The sequence below is a fragment of the Mchenga conophoros genome, linkage group LG20 (assembly GCF_057382185.1).
Source record: "Mchenga conophoros isolate Kocher_MC1m ecotype Shallow Benthic linkage group LG20, M_conophoros_male_GT1.1, whole genome shotgun sequence".
Classification (NCBI taxonomy): domain Eukaryota; kingdom Metazoa; phylum Chordata; class Actinopteri; order Cichliformes; family Cichlidae; genus Mchenga; species Mchenga conophoros.
The window spans coordinates 21398611-21419532 of NC_140545.1; the positions used below are offsets into that span (position 1 = coordinate 21398611).

The 20922-nt window shown below is 40.1% G+C and overlaps 1 protein-coding gene across 4 annotated transcripts in view; it reads left to right on the forward strand.

Annotated features, from left to right (window-relative positions):
* The window catches only part of LOC146550749 (synaptotagmin-2-like), a 65058-nt gene that overhangs the window by 30494 nt on the left and 13642 nt on the right, over positions 1 to 20922 (forward strand). For 3 of the 4 annotated variants that reach the window (XM_085259984.1, XM_085259983.1, XM_085259986.1), the window contains 3 exons: positions 1233 to 1302; positions 18706 to 18912; positions 19247 to 19407. In XM_085259984.1, the coding sequence (XP_085116110.1) occupies positions 18720 to 18912; positions 19247 to 19407 (354 nt within the window). In that variant the 5' untranslated portion in view covers positions 1233 to 1302; positions 18706 to 18719. Of the gene's footprint in view, positions 1 to 1232; positions 1303 to 6424; positions 6633 to 18705; positions 18913 to 19246; positions 19408 to 20922 lie in introns of those variants that run through there. The other variant, XM_085259985.1, reaches the window with a different exon arrangement.

A 20922-nucleotide genomic window follows, 5' to 3' on the forward strand; every position in this document is an offset into this window, starting at 1 on the left:
AGCTTACTCTTGGCCAGAAAAGTAATAAGTGAAATTCCCAAATTATCAATAACACCTGTAGCCTTTGACTATTTTTAAAGTAAGGAAATGTCAGACATTTCCTGTTTTCGACACTGATGGTACCAAAGGTGATTTTCTTCACAAAATTCAGCAAACAATGCACTCCACAAATGGGAGACATGTTGCCTGTGTTAAAATCTGTTATTTGTCTAACCCAGCTCTAAGAGTCGTGGTGAACAACTGTCTTGTTTTTGACAAGAAATCTGATTTGATATGCTTAAAGGTAAATGCTTTTTTATAGTAAACCACACCTTAGAGATGTTGTGGCACATAGGTTTGGAGACAAACTAAGCAACGATTTCTGTGTTGTGAAATCAAAGCTCTGTTGACTTAGGTCATTACAGTGCCAGTACGGTAATGAAAATGAATTAATTCAATAACTGCTGAGCAGTAGTGTGCAACGGATAGCTGTCAGGGATAATTCATTCATTCTGCCATTTTGGGGATCAAAACAGGATTTATCAACTTGTTTGTGTGAAAAAAAGGCAGGCAGCTATCAGTATTTATTGGCACAAAATGATGATGATTTGCTGGAGTAAGATTTTGTAATGTGCACTAGTAATATGTGCTCACCCAGTGGGATTTAATGTCATATATTATCTTGAAATGCTTTCAAATCACCCAAAAGACGAATAAAGTTTTTCATCAACCTTAAATTTGCCAAGTTTGAATTTTTGTTAAACTATTAAACAAGGCAGCACGGTGGCACGATGGTTAGCACTGTTGCCGCACAGCAAGAAGGTCCTGAGTTCAATTCCACCATCAGGCCGGGGTCTTTCTATGTGGAGTTTGCATGTTCTCCCCGTGTTTGCTTGGGTTCCCTCTGGGTACTCCGGCTTCCTCCCACCGTCCAAAGACATGCAACTTGTGAGGATAGGTTAATTGGATAATCCAAATTGCCACTAGGTGTGAATGAGTGCGATTCGAAAGTGAATGCGAATGGTTGTCTGTCCCTGTGTGTTAGCCCTGCGACACACTGGCGACCTGTCCAGGGTGTACCCCGCCTCTCGCCCTATAACAGCTGGGATAGGCTCCAGTGCCCCCCGCGACCCTGAAAAAGGATAAGCGGAAGTGAATGGATGGATGGATGGATGGACTACTAAACAAGAGCATTTCCTCATAGATTGTTCTTTTACTCCAAGGATAAAAATGCCATTTTCTTTCTCTTACAGGATTTACATCTGACAACACTCTCACTGTGATTACTTCCAGATATACCTTTCAAGATTCAAGCTTTTGGCTGTAAGTATAAGACAAGCAAAGGCATACTATGTATTTGACTACATTAGTTGGGGGTGAGCTGGAAAGTTCACAGAGGGATAAAGAGAGAAGGGAGTGAGGGGGAGGAGAAGCTTCTCCACTTCAGCAGAGCGGTCCAGAATCATTGCTGTGACCGTTCTTTTTAAGCAGAGACAGATCACTGCACATTGTTACATGATTCCATCCTCTGCAGCTCCACTTTCAGAAATATCATTCATTCTCCTAGTCATTTCAGAAATCCAGCTAGCCTCTGTGCCCTTACTGTCCACTGAAAGCACGGCCTACATGGCAGGCTGTCTATGGCTGGATGCTCTCTGAAACTGTCTGGTAATATAACATTCTCAAGAGCTTTGGGGTGAAACAGTAGTTGACCCGAAAGAAAAGTCCTGTTGAATTTTATTATTTGAGAGATAGAAAATAACTCTTTCTGAAGAACGGCTGCGTTTGTCTCACACCAAATTTCTTTTCGGTAGAATGTTTGAGCTACACAGCAAGTCCAAAAAAAATTAAATCACCGCTGCATTATGAAATATGTCAATCGAATTTTAGCCCTGTGTGATCACATGTTTTGGACTGCTTTAGATGTCAGCATGAAAAGTGAGTCGGGCTTTCCCCGCTCTACCATCTGTTCTTAGAAAATCTTTGCATGTGCCAGGGAGGAGGGAGCCCACTGCAGTATGTAGTGAGCGGGAAAGGCGTGGTTCGCATGACGGCGCAGCCCACTGTGAGCAAATATGATTTACTGTAGGATTTGCCCGTCTCCAGTATACCCTGCACACTCCAGCACTCAGCTGATTAATCAGAATCATTTCCATGAGTGATGGAAGCTCCAGCCTTGCAGGGGCTACAGACAGCTAATAAACCCCAGCGGGTAACAGCCACGCCTTGAAAGATGCTTACTTGCTTCTGCCTCTATACTGGCTCTATCCATCTGCCGTCATTCAGCCCTCACTGCCCTGTGTCAGCCTCATTGTTATTAATATTGATCAGCTCATCTGTTGAATGAGAATTCATACCCCGGGGACCAGTGGCGCACAATTAGTTAGTAAGAGCTGGGGATCAGCTTCAGGATTGAATGTGGCACCATAGGCGAATAACAAAGATTGATGCCATTATTTAAATGCTGATCGCCTGGTTTGTAAACTGTAAAAAACCTTCATGTTCATGTGGTAATTCTGTGAGAAGAACATGTGAGAGAACATGTAAATGAAAGCACCAGTAAGTTCTAAAAAATGGGATAAAAGATGTTGTTTTGATGAAATAGTAATAAAATAGTTGTCAGTTGTGATCAGTGGTCGATATGAAATTCATTATAACTTATATCGCCTTTTAACGGTGTATATATGGGAAGATTAACTTTGATCAGTTTGATTTTCAGATTGTTTGTGTTTTACTTAAAGCTGCCAAATCATTATAATAATAATAGATATGATAAGTATATGTACTCACTTGTGGAGTTGTTAAAGACCCATTTTTTAAAACAAACATTACCAAAATATGTCCTTTAGTCCTAAATTATGTTTTTCCCCCTTACAGTACCCCTTTAATCTTTGATCATTTCACCTGCTTCTTCTTAACAGCAGCGTGGAAGCACACATGTATCTATATGGCTCTAGCAGTGAGGTTTCCCTCATTGTGTCGGATCTAAAATGAGCCAACACAATGAAACACAAAGTGTTGCATTGTTGCTCTCATCTCACATCTGCAGCACCGCATGTCAGCAAAGATACAGAACCCCCAGTTTAAATCCTTGACTGCTAGCCACAGCATGAAATATTTACCACAAGAACATGAAGGCAGCAGTCACTAAAAAGATTTGGAGACAGGGCAACAGCGACAACACTGAACCGCTTTATGCAAGCTACATGCATAAATGCAAAGATTACGCTTAATAAAATAAATATGAGATGATGTCATGTGTTTTTGCACATTTGCTGTATGTGCTGTGTCAGGACCTATAATTGTTGCCTGGAAATGTTTCCTTTTTCTACTCACATACACAGAAAATAAGCTTCGTGGTTTCTTTCTCCTTATGTGCTTTTTATTTTCCCCTTCCCTTTCGATGTTCTATTTTAGTACTTAAAGAGAAAAGCAATACACAAAAGCACACACAGAAACACACTCCTAATCCAGTAAATACACGTACAAATAGGGAATCCACATGAAAAATAAAAAATCTACTGGACCTGGCCAAGGGTGTAATGATGTGCTCACTTTGGATAAGCTGCTATTGACGTAGCTGCTGCAGAAAAAATCATTTTGAGACAGTGACACACACAATTATTAGTTATATTAGGGAGCTTTTGTAGCATTTTTCTTTTAGCATTTGTTTTCACACTTTCTATTTCTTTCATTTTTTTTATTTGTACTTGGATTGTTGTGAATGTTTGTAGCGGAGTCACTGCAAGATTCTGGTTTCCTCCTGAATGTAGTCACATTTTTGGAGCTACGTGAGTTTAATATTGCACAGAAAAGCACATGGTGCTACATGTGATTTTGTAGAGAAGGCTGGGTAGTGCATTTTAATGGCTGCCTATAGTTATTGACTGAGCAGCTCCTAATACATGACTGTGAGCTCTGTGCAGTTAGTCTTCACAACACGCAGCCCTTATTAAATATGGATTCTAAGTTGCACTGAACCTCTCTGGAGACTTGGCCTGCTTAGTTCAAAGTAAGGTCTGTTAGAGTTTTTTTTAATACTTATTACTCAATGAAATTATGCAGATGATTACTAGATTATTATTGTATTGAGAATCTGCTGCTGCAGCAATAGTCGGGAGCAAACAAATTATGATGAGAGCGTTGATACATTTGCTACTAAAAACCCTTCTGTGTTTCACATTTCAATGAAGAGAAGCCATTTTTGCTTACTACGGGTGAATCCAGCATGCTATGAATCTTCAGCATATCATTATGCTGTTTGCACTCTTCAGATACCGATTCAGACTAGGGCACAAGGCTATGAAATATCTCTTATAATGTGAAAAAGATAGATTGACGATGATGGCAGGATATTGTCACATTTGTTAATTTGCAGAGCTGGTCTGTAAATTAGCAGACAGGAAGGCTGTCATTTTACTTTCACCCTACGGAAAACTAGAGGGAGGGATTGTGTCTCTGTGATTTTTAAGAACGTATTTCAGTTTTTGTTGTTGTTGTTGTTGACAGAAGACCAGAAGACACAGATAAAGCCAAAACCAACAATAAAAAGATCATGATAGCAAGTGCTTTGTCTAGCCAAGGTCTGGTACAGCTTATTCCTCAGCTTTCACTTCCTTACTAATTAAACACACACAGACACAGACATAAACACACGCATGCATATTAGTGAGTCACACTCTTGGATTGATGATTGAGCACTGTAGTCATTTTGAATCAATTCCTTAATTACCCTCCTGCTGCTCTAACAACTCACTAATACCAATTGTGTATCAGTGTACAGCTGAACAAAGATGCAAAAACATTTTTTTGAGTTTGCTGTAAACCATAAAATCAGCTGGTTAGTAAATTAGCCTTTAAAAATAAAACTCAAATTGTACATTTGCTAGCTGTTTTTAAAGATCCACCCATTCATCCATCCATCCATCCAACTGTAATATCGCACCTGTTGTAAGGCAAAAGGTCTGCCAGGCCTAAAGCAGAGAGACTCGCGGCCATTCACACCTAGAATTTGAAAAGAAGCCGATAGGAAACCATGAAAGTGCAGGCTGGACATGCAAATTCCACAAAGAAATGCCCCATCTGGCACTTTGGGATCAAACCCTGTTGCTGTGAAGCGACAGTGCTAACCACTGAACCACTGTCATTAACGGTATTAGTAAAATTTGTTATTAAAGAAACTATTAAAGGGGTGGCTGTGGTTTAGGAGATAAAGCAGGTTGTCCATCAATTGGAAGGGGAAGGTGAGGATATATGGAGCGGACAAAGATGTACAGAGCCCTCTACTCATTTTTCTTTATGTGAACTTTATTGGAATACCATTACCTTCCCTTTAATTACCAAATCACTTCTAATTCAAAAACAGCGGGTATCTATTACGGCCTCGACCCAGCACTGAGAAATGGCAATGTCACAGAAAGGGAGCAAATTGCAATCCTCCCTTCCAGATGTATGTTTTGAAATTGCAGCAACCCACCCTCCTCTCTATCCCTACCCCTTCCCTTTTTAGTGATTGAGACTTTATTGATTTTTGGTTCCAGCGCTCATTGCAGGCCAATAAGGTGGATGATTCACTTAGGGGAGGATGATAATTCCCAGTGACACACAGCAGTGCCCCAAGGGCTCCAAACTGTCTGGTTGACCACTGGCGTCAAGTGAAAGTGTGCATTACATCTTCTCATTAATCCAATAAAACGCCCACTGTAAGGGGAAAAAAAAGCTGTGGATTTCGATGGTTTTGCAATATTTACACAAAGAATTATACAGATAAGATTCTATTTATCAAGCTTCACAGCTTACAGTATGTAAAGCATGGTGGAAAGGTTTTTAACGTTATATATCTATATATTTATATAAGGTTTAGGTTGGTATGAATATCTAGAATAAATCTTTTATTATGACAGTAGCAGGGGTGTTAGTCAAAGAACATAAACAAGATAAATGAAAAGAAAGCCAAAGCAGCAAACTACTGCTGAGGTAAGCAGGCATCTTAGTGTGTGCATATTATTGGATAGTGGTGTCTTCTGTAATATATCATTTTTTTCCTCTGTCCTCTTTTCATTTCCCTGTTTTTTTTTGTTGTTGTTTTTTTCAAACACTTGCAGCCTTGTTAGCTGAGGGATACATCCGAAACCAATTGAGTCCTTCAGCAGCAGTGGTTTTTGGAATAAGGATATGGATGCCGGTCAAAGAGCATCTGGCTGCTTTTGGATTGCCCTTATGCATCGGTGCACAGATTGCTGCATACAGCACCTTGTGAGCAGCATCATAAATCAGCTGTCCGAGCAGCGAGTTCTGGAACGGAGAGAGAGATTGAAGATGGAGAGAAAGCGAGGGGAAGGGAGAGCTGAAAGAAGGGGAGGGGGTTCCATTCAGTGAAAGAAAGAGTGAAGAGAGGGAGAGGAGGAGGGGATTGAGAGAAACAGAGGTGGGGGTAGTCACAGCTAGAATGACTGAGAGAGCGTGTGTGTGTATATAGGAGAACAAGTATTGCTGCAGTGGAAACAGTGCGAAGAGGACTGCAGTTTCTGGTGCTGATGGGAAAGCAGTCGAGGGACATTATTAAGGCACTGTAGCATTAATCCTAAGTGCCTATTTGGTGAATGGGTTTGCCTGTTGTGGAGAACAGGATTACGGAATTACGGTAGTGCTAGGTAAGGATGTATTTTAAAGTCTCTTCTCAGCTCTGCTTGAACACTTCCTTCGTGGAATCTGGAATAGAGTTACGGGCTGATGGTTGCTGCTGTATTGGAGGATTTTTACCTGCAGCGTCCAACTTCAGGATTTCTTTTTTCGTTCCTTATACAATAACGCAGGTGCTGTGTGCATGTTACCGATGCATGTGTTCCCAACTTTACTCCGAGACGATTCCTTGTAAAAGAAATACAGACCGTTCCTGGGCCCTTATCTGCCCCGGGATCTAGCCACAGGACCTTGAGTTCACGAAATTAATCATTTCAAATCAGGTAGTGTTACGTAAATTTTTTTTGGAAGGGGAGTGTAGCTTTGGCTCTGTATATTATTCTCATTGATCACGGCTCATTTAGCTTGCCTGGTGGATGTTGTACCTCTTTCCTGGAGAGTGTCCAGGAGGCTGCCCTGCTGACAGATGCTGTGCTTGCCCCTTTAGCTACACCGGTTTCTCTCATAACCTCCCTAAATACTAAGAAACAGGCAAGTGGAGCCAGAAAAAGCACACTACACACACACACACACACACAAACCCCAGGTCTGTCCACAATGTAACAAAACAGACACAAGCTCCACTACTCTTTATTTTTTTAGACTGAGCAGTTAGACACAAAAAGAGACTGACAGTTGTGCTGAGGAGTATAGAGGGAGGGGTGGGGATTTCATAAAGTGCTGCAGGATGCTCTTTTTTTTCTGCTGCCTCTCATGGGACATATAGCATAGGCAGCACTGAGGTGACAGTACCAAGGACGAAACCTATAATGAGCTGCGTGTACTTCTTAATTCCTAATGCTGACTCTTGCAATTCTGAGCCTATCATTATCACAGCAGAGTTATCATTAAATTCCATTTAATTAAAATTCTATTTAACAAATAGACTAAAAATAGCTAGGGTGTTATTTTGCAGTGTTTTTGAAAGCCAGGAGTTTTGATCCTGCTTTGAAAGCAAATTACAAATACAACACAATTTTTACATCATGCACAAAGAGAATTGTTAATTATCAATTCATTATTTATTCTTCCGCCTTGTTCTGAATAACATACTGGGATTTAAACTAGGTCTATTTCTCCCCTAGTATCTGGTGTCACAATGATCAAAGTCAGTCAATGGCTTGCATTTGAAATGGTCACATGATCATTCGATTCTAAGAAGTCGAGTAGACAAGTACACTGTAGAATGTCAGGGATCATATTATATGTTCATGCAGAACTGTAGGTACTCTATCTGTGTATTTACATGTCCAATATGCAGAGTGCAGAGTATTCAAGAGGCTATGTGATACTGAGCATGCTCTGATGATTCTTTTTTTTTTTGTCAAGCTCTAAAACATTCAGGCAGGCTCATTAAGTTCAAACCTCAGGCAGCCGCTCCCAGTGGCTCTCGCACTAAGAAATACTCTCAGAGTCTCTCATACATAACTAGAAAAATGAGAGGAAGCTTTGAAGTTCACCAATCTTATTTCTTTTTTTCTCTTGGCTCCCACCAAGAAGGCAGCTGGTGCCCGAATGCTGGAACTGCTTAAAGAGGAACACAAAGAAAAGAGGCTTATTCTAACTGTGCAGCCTGTATCCTGTGTTACAGTATAGTGCTAGAGTGGGTGTGCCCTCTTGCACCCATATTACTGTTGTTTTCCAACTTACCATAGCTTTATTTAGGTTAAATTGTTTTTCTCCCTAAGCTTGAATCTTAAAGTATTCCACAAGCAAAAGCTTGTTTAAAATGATAATGCCAGCCATGTTGGACTCTAAGAATGAGTCAGTGATTTCCTCTCTGACACGTTAACACAGCTATCACCATGATTGCTCAGTTGCCATTTGTTTTTCACTCCAGGTGAGAGTCAAGCCTTTCCAGTTCTGGCCCAAGCCCATGTGATGGTGTGTCGCTGGCAGGAGATGGCAGAGAGATTCAGTGTTAAACGGTTAGACACTGTCACTAGACACAGCCTCCTGCAGTGCTGACGGGGCAGTTTCACCACTCTAATCTTTACAGGGAGAAAAAAAAAACATGCTAGTCATGGCGAAATTTCCAGCAGCTTTCTTTTCTGGCCCCTTAGCTTCATTGGAGGAGACAGTTTGCGATGGTCAGAGAGAGCACATCACAGAGAAGGGGCATACTTGGAGAATTAGTGATGTGGTTTTCAGCATGTTTCATCATACTGTTTTGTGTAACACCAACAGTGTTACAGCAAAACCTCTGAATTTACCCAGTGATTAGTAGTCTGAAAAGTTACATGAACATTGAACAGTTAAGTTTCAAGCAGGTCTACATTAAATTACTGAATATATCGTCTTGGTTCGGATATATACGTCTGGTTTTTTACTGCATCCAGGAGCATCAACTGCATTTTAATTGGAAATCCTTTGGCTTGACTTAGCTGGGACCTCCTAGGTAAAATTTTCTTAGTGGATTAGAAAATGGTGGTCCAGTCAGCCACTTGGTGATCCCAATGTTACCTGTGGGCCATAAGCTGAGCATCTCAGGCATTACTTTCGATTTGGCGTCAAAGAGGCATTACTTTTTTGACCTACCAAAACTTTTAAAGAAGTGCTATTTACATTGTTTGCAGTCTTTATGCTAGTCTAGGTAGGTTTATATATACTCATTTTCATTATCTATAACTGTGCATATTTTATTTATTTATTTATTTCAGCCAAGCCACTTCTTCAGAGCAGTCATAGTGGGTAAATCCTTACGTTTAGCAGTCTTACTGCCTGCGTATGTTCCCTTTTTAACTGTTATTAGATGCGGCCTATCTGCAGTGCTGCAGAAGCCCTCTGCTCCGTCACATTTCCTCTGCACAACCTTACATGCAGATTGGGTCACTGTCTCTGTGACAGAATGATTAATCGACCTATCAGGGGACAGGGAAAGGGGATGTGCTGAGGGGGAGAGGGAGAATGTATGGCAACTGGCTGTAAATGATCCCCGCAGCTCCTCACTCAGCATTCAAACCCTGGCATCCGCCCCCCACCCCCTCTTTTTTCAAGGATCCCTCCTGATAATAGCTGAATCACATTCAGCTGCAGGTGAGAATAAGCATTGTTTTATCTACCCAAGCAGGTTTGTAAATGAGGCCCTCTGGACCACCCTTTGGATCAGTGCACAATGCGATAGATGAGAAAGAGGCTCTTCTTTAATTCTCTTTAGTGAGATGATCTGCAAAACACCTTTTTTTTAACATCCTTATCTCAGTCAGTGCGTTCACATCATCAGCAGGATTTCCATCATTTTGTTGACATAAAAGTGTAAGTGCCCTGCTGACCTCGCTGATGGATGGTCATACTTTTTTCTGTAGATGCTTGTGTTGTTTATGTTTGCAGTCAGAGTATTCGTGCAGCCCTGAAGCTGTACACAGAGTCCTAGTGTCTCTGTAAATATCCTGTCCTAGATGACCGCAGTTTCGCTGACTGTATAGCAGATCAGTCACTGAGTGAGTATGTAAATGTCAATCAATCTGCTCTTTGTCGGTGCAGATTTGGTGTAATGTTTACAGCGTTACTGTCCACTTTTAAAAGTGTTTTTCTTTTTTGTTATAAAAATGTCAGATTTAAATTTTGTATGCTTTGCCATCACTTTTTTAACAGCAGCTTTTCTAACACCACTTCCATCATGTGCCACATTAACACAAATAAGGAGACATAAACACCTTATATGAGAGCTGTTTAACACTGACGTTTGAGCCATGTTGGGGGAGTTCATTGTTCAATTCGCTGTTAAATAAAATATAGCATCTGACAGACACTTGGCATACTCATTTATTGTGGCTAGCAGTTTGAAGGCTGTTGGTCATAAACTGAGGAATCTGGCTCTGAAGCATATTTTACACTGCATGCTGTGTTTTTGGATTTGCAAGTGCTTTTGTCAGACTGTTGGCTGTCTACCATGCAATTGCAAAACAGGGAGTGCTTTAAAACTCCAGTAGGCTACCTTGCAGAAATCTGCCTCTGCCATACAATTAGCAGTTATCTGACTCTGCATGCCTGGTGAAATCATGGACTTTATATGTGATGAACCAGAGATGCAGTAACATGAAAGACTTTACAAGATATACCCATGGAGCCCTGCTAAACTTGTTGTTACAAGTACTGTAGAGCAATACAGAAAACTCTATTGCTAATACTGTAATCCAGTGGCAGTGTAATTGTGTTTTTGCATATACAAATGAATATACACTCACTGCCCACTTTGTTAGGGGCACCTAACTCATTTGCATAAACATCTAATCGACCAACCACAAGGCAGCAACTCAGTGCATTTAGGCATGTAGACATGGCCGGGACCACTTGCTGAAGTTTAAACCAAGATTCAGAATGGGGAAGAAAGGTGATTAAAGTGACTTTGGACATGGCGTGTCTTGTAGATGGATGATTCAGAGTATTTCAGAAAATGCTGATCTACTGGATTTTTCCCTTACCATCTCTAAGGTTGACAGAGAATACCAAAAAAGAGAAACTATCCTGTGAGCAGGAGACCACAGTGGGTGCCATACCAGTTAACTAAGAACTGGAAACTGAGGCTCCAATTTTCACAATGTTGCCTGGCTTGATAAGTATTGATTTCTGCTCCAACATTTGAATGGTAGGGTCAGAAATTGGCATAGACAACATTAACACATCGATCTACTCTGCTCTGTATCCATGTTCAGGCTGATGGTGAGGTAAAGGTGTGGTGGAACTTTGGGCCCCTCAGTACCAGTTGAAATTCCTTTTAATGCCACAGCCTATATAATTGTCATTGCTGACCATGTCCATCCCTTTGTAACCACGGTGTACCCATCTCTAATGAATGTATCCAGCAGGGTAAGATGTCATGTCACAAAAATCATCTCAAACTGGTTTCTTGAACATAAATGGGAAATTTCCATAATAGATGTCCAGCTGAAAATTAGCAGCAAATGTGTGATGCCATCATATGTGGACCAATATGGACCAACATCTCCAAGAAATATTTACAACATTCCTTGAATGTCCTTGTTGAATCTATGCTATGAAAAATTAGGGCTGGTATGACCCATGGGTCAGAATATAGTTCTAGCAAACTGTATCTAATAAAGTGACTTGTGAGTGTCTAATCTATCCATGAATAATATTACATTAATATATTACATGAATACTTAAAATATAAATAGTGCCTTCAGAAAGGGTTCCAATCCAGTTCTAGTAAGGTAAACCTAATAAAGTGACATGTGAGTTGCAATCTTAGATTTTGTCCACACTGTGTCTTTGCTGGTAAATAACACGCAAGGCAACTATCAGTATCCTCACTGTAATCCTATTAAAACTTGGCCAAAATGAGCCCATTATGACTATAGGAGCCCTGAGTCCATTTCAGCAGGGGTGAATTACCATAAAGTAGCAAGAGTTCAGGAACAAAGCTGCACATTATCTCTAATTGAAAGAACTCCACCATCTCAGCTCAGCTTTCCAACTACAGTGCTGTTCTGTCTGATGGATCTAATAAAATACAATGCTCCTTATTCTCTTAATGTTCCAGTCCACATTTTCAGCTGAAATCCAGCCTAGAGAGTCAGAGGTCAGCTGTGACTCAGTGCTAGCTGAGCCAGTATTCTCTTCGTCCAGTGTCTTCAAGTGTGTTTATCATGAATTCGAGATTTGCGTGATGCCTTTGAACAATTACCCTTTAAACGATATCCTCAATATCTAACGCAACTTGGCTCAAACCTAAAATAGCTCATTGGGATTCAGATGAAAGAGTCACTCAGCATGAAGCGCAAAAGTACAAAATTAGAGCACACCCATACATGCAACTTATCACAAAGGGATAGTCTGTGAAAGAAATACTATTTTGCATGAGGGTCAGTTCTGCAAAATTTAAGGGTCTGTCTAGTATGAAAGGCTTTGCATGTATGTAGCTTCTTGTATAAACAATCACATTATGAAGGCTTATAGGGCTATGAAGCAGCATGGGATGCACAGCTAGTATGAGGCCAAGCACTTCACCCAGACAGAAGCCATAATGTCACAGATGGTAGGAGCCTCGGTGGGGGTTGAATGATTTCACTGGGGTCAGAGTAATTCAGATTGCTTTGTATCTTTTAGGGCCCTGGTCGTCTGGTGGCCAATGACATCCAAGCACCCTTTACTGTCCTTTCTCTTTGTATCTTTTCAAAGTGCTTTACTGTATTCAATACTTAATTTGCCGCCCCACTGATCCTGACTGTTGCCCCAGGCTGCAGTCACATGACCCTGGGACCAGTTTTCTTTTCATTTGTAGAAGCCATTTTGAAAGTAGATGTTATGATGTTTCTGGGGTTTAAAGCCATGCGCTGCATTTGAATTCAAGTCTGGATGGATATATAATTTTGCTGCACACACACAGATATACTTTGGCCACTATTGGACAGCTGTGTGAAAGGCTATAGAGGCAAAGCGTCAGCGCAGAGGGAAAACAGACCTGGCTCTTTGGCTGCAGATTGTTAATTAATTGCTACTCAGGCTGCCCTGTTGTTGTGCAGCTGCGTGACTTTAGCTTACTCTCCTTAGGTTGTTTTTTCGGAGATCTGACCTGGTTGCTAATAAGCCCTTACTAAACACAGTCGCCGTGCTTGCAGTTGGCTTATCTGCAGCCTGGGGTTTCCCATCGCTGGAGAGGATGTCACAATGGTCAAAATGTCATGCACATGACCTCAGATAGGGGCACAGAATTTCTTAGTCATGTTTCTTAGTGATGTTTTTTTTTTTTTTATGTTTGCACGAGGACACACTGATTGTATCATTAGGATTTGACAGGTGCAGGGTAATAATAGTGATACGCCTGGAGACGTATTGGACTGTTTCTAAGTGACTCATATTTTCCTCTAATGATGATGAAGACAACATATGATGTGGTAAACCATTAGTGTGCCTTGAGTATTTTTTGTTAAATATCACCTACTAATCTTATTTATTTTACAGCATAAAACACATGCAGTTCGTGCTCTTAAATATGATGCAAAGCACACTCCTAAAGCTTGGAGCTTAGGTTAGGACACCAAATGCAACAAGATGTATATTAATTTCTGCAACTAAAGGATTGAAGTAGTTATTTAATGCATTTGAAAAGATGAATGCATTTAAAAAAGTCTTTAATTTGTTTACTAATGAAAGAAACAACCTTTGGCATTTCCAGTGATTGTTAGTTAAATTAAAACCACCTGCCTTCACCTTTATTTTATCCCACCTTTTACTGAAAGACAAATATTTAACCTTTGCGTACCACTTACAAGTGCTGTGCTTGTACTTGGCGTTAATATACCAAGTCTGTTTGCATGGGAAAGCTAAATATGCTTGATCTCAATCCAACTCTGAGCAGTGTGTTTCGTGATAAGGGAAGGATCATGCCCATAGCTGTGCTGCTGTGTGCCGTGCAGCTGAGCCATTTTGTTTTAACTAATTCTGATGACTCAAACTCTAACGAAATGAGACGCACATTGAAAGATGGAGCTTAAACCTCCCACAGAGTTCCAGTAGTCATGGTTTATATTAAATATATATTGGATGGAAAGGCTATTTATACCATCCAGGGTGGGCTTTCCTGGCCCTAACTGCTGCTGTTTCAGGGCCTGTTCAACTCTCAAACACTTAAACACATTTAGATCTGGAAGCTGCCCAGTACAAATACTGTCTGATGTACTGGTCACTGTACATTTCCGCTGAAGCAGATGGAGCTTAAGTGTGTTGCTCAAGGGCCTTTCAGTGATGATAATGAGCAAGGGGCAAGTGTTACTGTTACTTATCTTCAGGGTTTAATCTGTTGGTTCAGGGACTGAACTTCCCAGTCTGACTCCTAGTTTTCTTGCTTAGAACCTCTGCACAAGTGTGAAAATGTTGCGTTAATATGTTACATATATGCACTGTAGTGATTTATGATGGTAGATTACAGCAGATCTTTGTAGTTATCAGCTGCACTTCGACATGGCTCTTAGTAGTGTCAGCCTGGTGGGTAGTATACTACTTTGGTGCTGGCAGAAACATCTTGTAGCTCACATCGAGTGAGAAAACAGGAGATAGAAAGGTTAGGATGCCAATTATCAGTTCATTTCTTAAAAATTAAAAAATACATGAAAGGTGGATCCTTGAAAGGAGACAGATAAAAAAAAAGTTAGGCCAGGCTTATTTGAGCTGTTGTGGAGGCCTACACAAGCATACCCATAATATGTCAGCAACTCTTCCTGCCTACAGACTGCTGTGGAAAGAAACCCTGCAGCGAGAGCAGAAAGAAGAGGAGGCGTAACAGTTCCAACAACTATTTGATAGATTACTCTGAGGCTTGGTACAAATGTTTATCCTCCTTAATGGAAGAATTTTAATGACTTTGTGGATCCTTTGACTTTTCATTTACCAGTAAGATAAAGTTTTCACTTACCCAGTTAAAGTCTCCAAAATACACAAAATATTGTGCAGATATTCATCATTCCAGATGATGTATTATAATTACTTAGCTTTACTTCTAGTGCCACTTGAGGATTCACATTGGTGGCTTTGCATTTTTATTAAACAAAAATTAATTGTAACGACTTAGAAGACTTATTTATCTTCTGTAACTTTTTGGTTTTAGACTAAATACCTGCAAAACCGTCATACGTGATACCAATCACCCTGAGCACATGTTAGCCTGCTAGCGAATGTCTGCGAATGTCATAGCTGCTAGCATGACAGCATACTGATGCAGCTATTAGCATGGCTGGTAACTCTTAGTCTTGTTTTTGTATGCTTAATTCCCCATTAAGAAATGTTCCTTTATTTAGATAGCGAGGCATTGTGGATCATTATTGTTGCAAGTTATTTCAGGATATGCATATTTAGATCTAGTCAGAGAAAAGGAACAAGCACCTTGCAAGGTCAATTTGCTTGGATGTCTGATATGACCTGTTTTTTATTCAGAAGATTAAGTTTTCTACCCCTGAGACTGTGTGTATTTGGTATTTAGTGCAGCCTCCACAAGGAGATATTTTTCTCAAATCTTAGTTTTGTTAAAAGGCATTGTCTGGTGTTTGCTGGCATTCTTTAAAATAAAAATGGTTTATTTATCTGATTTTATTGGAGCGAGTAGTAAGGGCTTAGCTAGCTGTAAAACAGGGCTAATGTCTGTCATAAAACAAGTCTGTGTCCCCTATGTTCATCCTCAGTGTGGAGGAGATAAAATTCTTGTACACATAACCATGAAAAGTAATTTGATTGGTCTGGCTTGATCAAATGTGAGGGACAAAAAGGAAAAACTGCCCATAAACCTCAGATGTAAGTGGATATCTTTAACAGCGCTACAATATCTACTGTAATGCATAATACAGTGGAGAGTGGAGACAGTGAGGCTTGTGATTGCTGTTTCATTGAACAGCCCACTCATTTTTAAATGTGTGATGGATGAAAGCATTCCTCAGTAATTTTCTCAATAACTGACAATGTTTGTGTAATTGTTCAATTCCCCATCTATGTATATATTCACAAGATGTTCATCACTGGTAACATCAGTCTGCATAACAGCAGCACAAGTTATTTTACATAATATATTTTGGGATGTATAAAGTGGTCCTGGCCCCTGAATAATATAAGCTTATCCTTTCCGCTGTCAGCCTCAATTTGAATAATTTATATGTAGCAATAAATAGAAGCAGAATCTCTGGCACCATCCTGGAGAATTGGCACTTGAGAAGTAGGAAATTCCTTCTTTTTCCCCATATCACCATGACTTTAATGAAATCAGCAGCAGAAGTCTGCTCTTGTTATGCTTGTCTTCTCGTTCTGCTTTCTGAATCAAGGTCTTGCCCAATCACTCATCGCTCTGTCGGCAGGCTGATTTCAGCTGCACTTGTCACTCTGTGATTTCTGGAACAGATAAGAGCTCTGATTGAACATTTGTTTGGCCTCTGGAAACACCACAGGAGAATGGCTAGTAGTAGTTCATTTTGTTTCTGTGTGTGGTTAAACATCTCTCCTGGTCAGGCACAGCTGGCGCACGTATGGAAGCAACATCAGACTAGAAATAGCGTTAGTGCCTTGATCAAGTAAAGTCTTTGCAAATCAGAATTTTATGAAATAGGTTAAAATGGATCTCTTATGATTTTACTGTCATGTATACTTCTACAGCAGCAAATGCCTTTAGTACCCATGACCAGAGTTTCACATAATAAAGTCAACCTATGTACAAATAATGGTTGGGAGCCAAAGATTCAGGCTCATCTACACACTTTGTTTTAGTTTTTGTCTACTCTTAGCTCTTCATGATGTAATAAAGTTTGCATATCCCTTATACAGTAATATAAGGCAAACAAATGCTGTGAGCAATAAACGGCCCTGTTAGCCACAGGTCAAATACTTCATTTGTGAGGGGCAGCCAATTAAAAGATACAGTGGCTTGTTTCAGACAGTGGATGAACTGGCTGACTGCAAGATAAATAAAGAGAATGTCTAAAAAAATTGAGTTGGAAATAGCACAAAAGCAAAAAAATAAAAATAAAATAAAAATTCCATACTATTCACCTAATGGTTGTTAAGTTATATAATTGTTGGTGAGCTCATCATGAACAAAGTTGAAATGAAATCACAGAGCCTTACCCAAGGTTCTCTGGGAACCCAAAGATCTCCTTTCTCAGCTTATATTAGAGGAAGCCTATCCCAGCTACCATAGAGCGAGAGGGGTATATCCTGGACAGGTCGCCAATCGGACACGGGGCCCTCTCCAGACATTTGAAAAGAAAAGTCAGATTTAAAATATTCACTTTGGCATATGTTACACAAACACAGAAACACACACACAGACAAACATGCACACAGATCAGCTTCTCATTTCCCCAGTTGAAACATCTTAAGTCTATATACATGCAAATATTGTTCATTTCAGAGGTTTAACTTCTGGACACCAGACACTCTCTACTCACTGTGTGCACTCAGGAGATTTCAAGTTTCGCATTTGATTTGTCAGCATTGCATAGTATATCAAAACTGGCTTCTAAGCGACTGTCACAAAACTATTTTGTAAATATAATTTTCTCCTTCTGGTTGGATTCAGCAGATGGATTTTAAAGCAGCCTCTGCACATACTACTACATATATATTTAACTGGAGGCATGAGAGAGAGAGCGTTTGGAGCTAAATTGATCTCAGTGATACTTCAGCAGACGTAATAACATTTTTTTTGCTTTTTTATAGGTATATTTCCTCAAAATAATCAGTAGCGTTGGGACTTACCAAGTATTAGAAATGTAAAAACCAAGATCCAACTGGTCCAACTTAATGCTACATAGAAGTTTATAAGTTCAAGTTCTGTGAATGAATCTTTTGTTTCTGTCATGACCTGTATTTAATTTGGTGATTTACATTTTTGGGGCTCAGTGGCTAACAAACACATTTTTATATGTCACAAAAGGGAGTAAATATCAAAACCATGAATCGAATACATCAGCTATCCCTCTCCTATACCTTTTGTATCATTTACACCAGTGGTCCCCAACCAGGCTGCAAGAGTTGAGGCCCAGGTGTGAAATTTATGGTTTTCAGGGTTTTTATTGTTTTTTATCGTCATTTTTTAATCGTTTTTATCGTTAACTCAGTTTCCCTGGGTCTTTTCCAGTGTGTTATGAATTAATCTTCCTTTTTTGGTACTGGTTTTATTTTGTTGTATTTATCCGCGACACCATATTGTCGGACATAAACCGGTCCGTAGCACAAAAATGGTTGGGAACCGCTGATTTAGACGACTTTCATAAGACAGCTCCATCCATATATCCATTTTATCTTTTAAGTCAAACAAAGTATTTCACTGTTTTAGCCTTTCTGATTGTTTTCTGGTAAATTAATGCTTTATTATAACTTGTGTGTTTTTGCATTTATTCATGTAGTTTTTTCTTTCAAACATCTTCAAAAAATGTGAAAATCAGCCAAATGACTCCACCCTTTAATGTCAAACTGTTAATACCCACCTGTGAATGTTGGCAGTGTAGTGACACACAGGTGGAATATATTATGCTGGTTGAGAACAAGTCATGAATGGTCTGGTCTCCCTACTAATAAACCCCTCCCCTTTTTTTTCACGGACAGTACGTGCAGCCTAAATGAAGTGGAACTTGTTCAGGCATCAGACAACGCCCATGGTCGCTGCTAAGCCAACGGGAGCCAGTGCCTTGACTGTGACTCCAGCGCCGGTCGCGTTAGTCTCGGCAGACAACTCCACCGAACCAGTGAGCAAGAATGATGCCTTTGACGAGATCAAAAACAAGTTCCTGAATGAAATCGACAAGATCCCACGTGAGTGCCACGCAAGCCCCAATCATCCGATCAGCCATCAGTTCCCATTGATACAACTCTAAGCAATGAATTTGGAATTAGATTTTCTCTTTTTGCTGCAGGCATTTGCAGGCCTTTAATGTCTTTATTCAGTATTGATCACTGGCTGCTCTTCCTAATGGCAGAGAAATCAAATTTTCACTAGATCTAATTGCTAACCTACCACCTTTTACTAAATATATTTGGCTCAGGACGTGACAGGAGGCTTAATGATTGGTCGGTCAAATGTCACAGTATTTACTTGTAGCTTTTCTGTGTGGGTTCATCTGTACACTGGTCTGTATATGCTCCTCAGTGCCATCATGGGCCATCATTGCCATCGCTGTGGTCGCCGCTTTACTCATTCTAACATGCTGCTTCTGCATCGTCAAGAAGTGCTGTTTCAAAAAGAAGAAGAACAAGAAGGGCAAGAAGGGGAAGGGTGACATGGGAATGAAGAACCTGAAAGGTGGAGAGGTATGTTCTGCCTCAGGAGGACGTTTCCTGCCTGATATAATTTATAATTGTACTGAATATAAAGCAAAGCTAACAACAAATGTCTTTAACCTATATATGACTATAATAATAGGCCTATTATATAAAGGCTTAGGGGTGTTGTGTTTGGCATTGTAATAAAATAATAACAAAAAGCATTTTTCCATATTTTACTCAAGTAGCTTTAAAAATAATTTAGCCTGTTTGAATTGTGTTGGATTTTAGGCTAGATGAAAACAGAGATTCTTTACAATTTTGATGTTTTCTAACCCAGTTTTTCTCCACAGTTGTTAATTACATTCTTTATCCACCATGGTTAATGTTTTTTAATTTATTTGTTTCTCTTTCTTTTTTTCATTTAATGTATTTGTCATTAATGTTATTGTTGCTCTTTCTCTCACTTATGCTTTGGGACTTGAGTGGAAAATGACAAGACTTTAACATACAGAACAGCCATTGTTTTTCTCCTCGTCCTGAAAGAGTAATTATTTAAATTACTAGTTAGTACAATGGTGTTGTTTTGGGCCTATAATTATTATTTTTTCCACAAACATGATTGATAATTTGATGAGGTGCAGTAACATATCTAAAATTGATGTTATTTTAAAACTCCAATGGACTTGCTGCACAAGATATGATTGTGCTAATGAGGGGGCTTCTCCGTCTGTCATTTTCCTCAGTCCCTACAGTGTAGCTAACTACATTTGCTGTGATTACCCTTCTTTGGTGTCTGCTGTGAGTTCAATCTCTTCCTTTGTCTCTGCTCTCCTCCTTCCTGCTTTGTGTCTTATGTGTGCTCCGTGTATCTTGACTGTGGTGGACTTCTCTGCCTACGGTAGGTCTGATAGCACGCGGCACCCCTCTCTGGCCACTCTGTGTAAGCACAGACCAGGGCAGGGTGGGAGCGGTGGTGGGAGTGGGGTTGGGCTGGGCTGGGCTTGGAGGGGTTGGATTGCAGTGATGATGACAATGAGTGCTATGGCTTCCTTAGTTTTTGCAAGCTTAGGTGCTGTGGGTGCTTGAGGACTCCATGGGAGCAATTAAGCTGCTTCGCAAAACCCACTGAACTGATATGCCGCACTAAATGCTATGTCTTGTATATCCAGAGATTGCAATTTTGGCATAAAAAACAACAAAAAACAGAACAGACATCTGTTTAAGTTGTCTATGGTTTGAAATGAACATGAAACTCATCCTATGGTTGAGCCTTTGAATGATGAGTGCACTGAGCAGCTCACTAGAGATCACTAACATGCATGTGCAAGGGGTAAGCTGGATATTTGTCAAATATTAGCTGAAACTTTACCTCACTGAGAGCTTGGAGCATGTTTCCACTATTAGAGGCCTCTATTGTGTATCACGACCAAAAATACTGATGTCTTACAAATAATTCCTCTTCAAAGATTTGCTAACTTAGCTATAAAATAAATATTGTGTACCCCAGGTTGTGCAAACATGCTCCGAGTTCCACAGCAGATAAAGATGTTTGTACCCCTT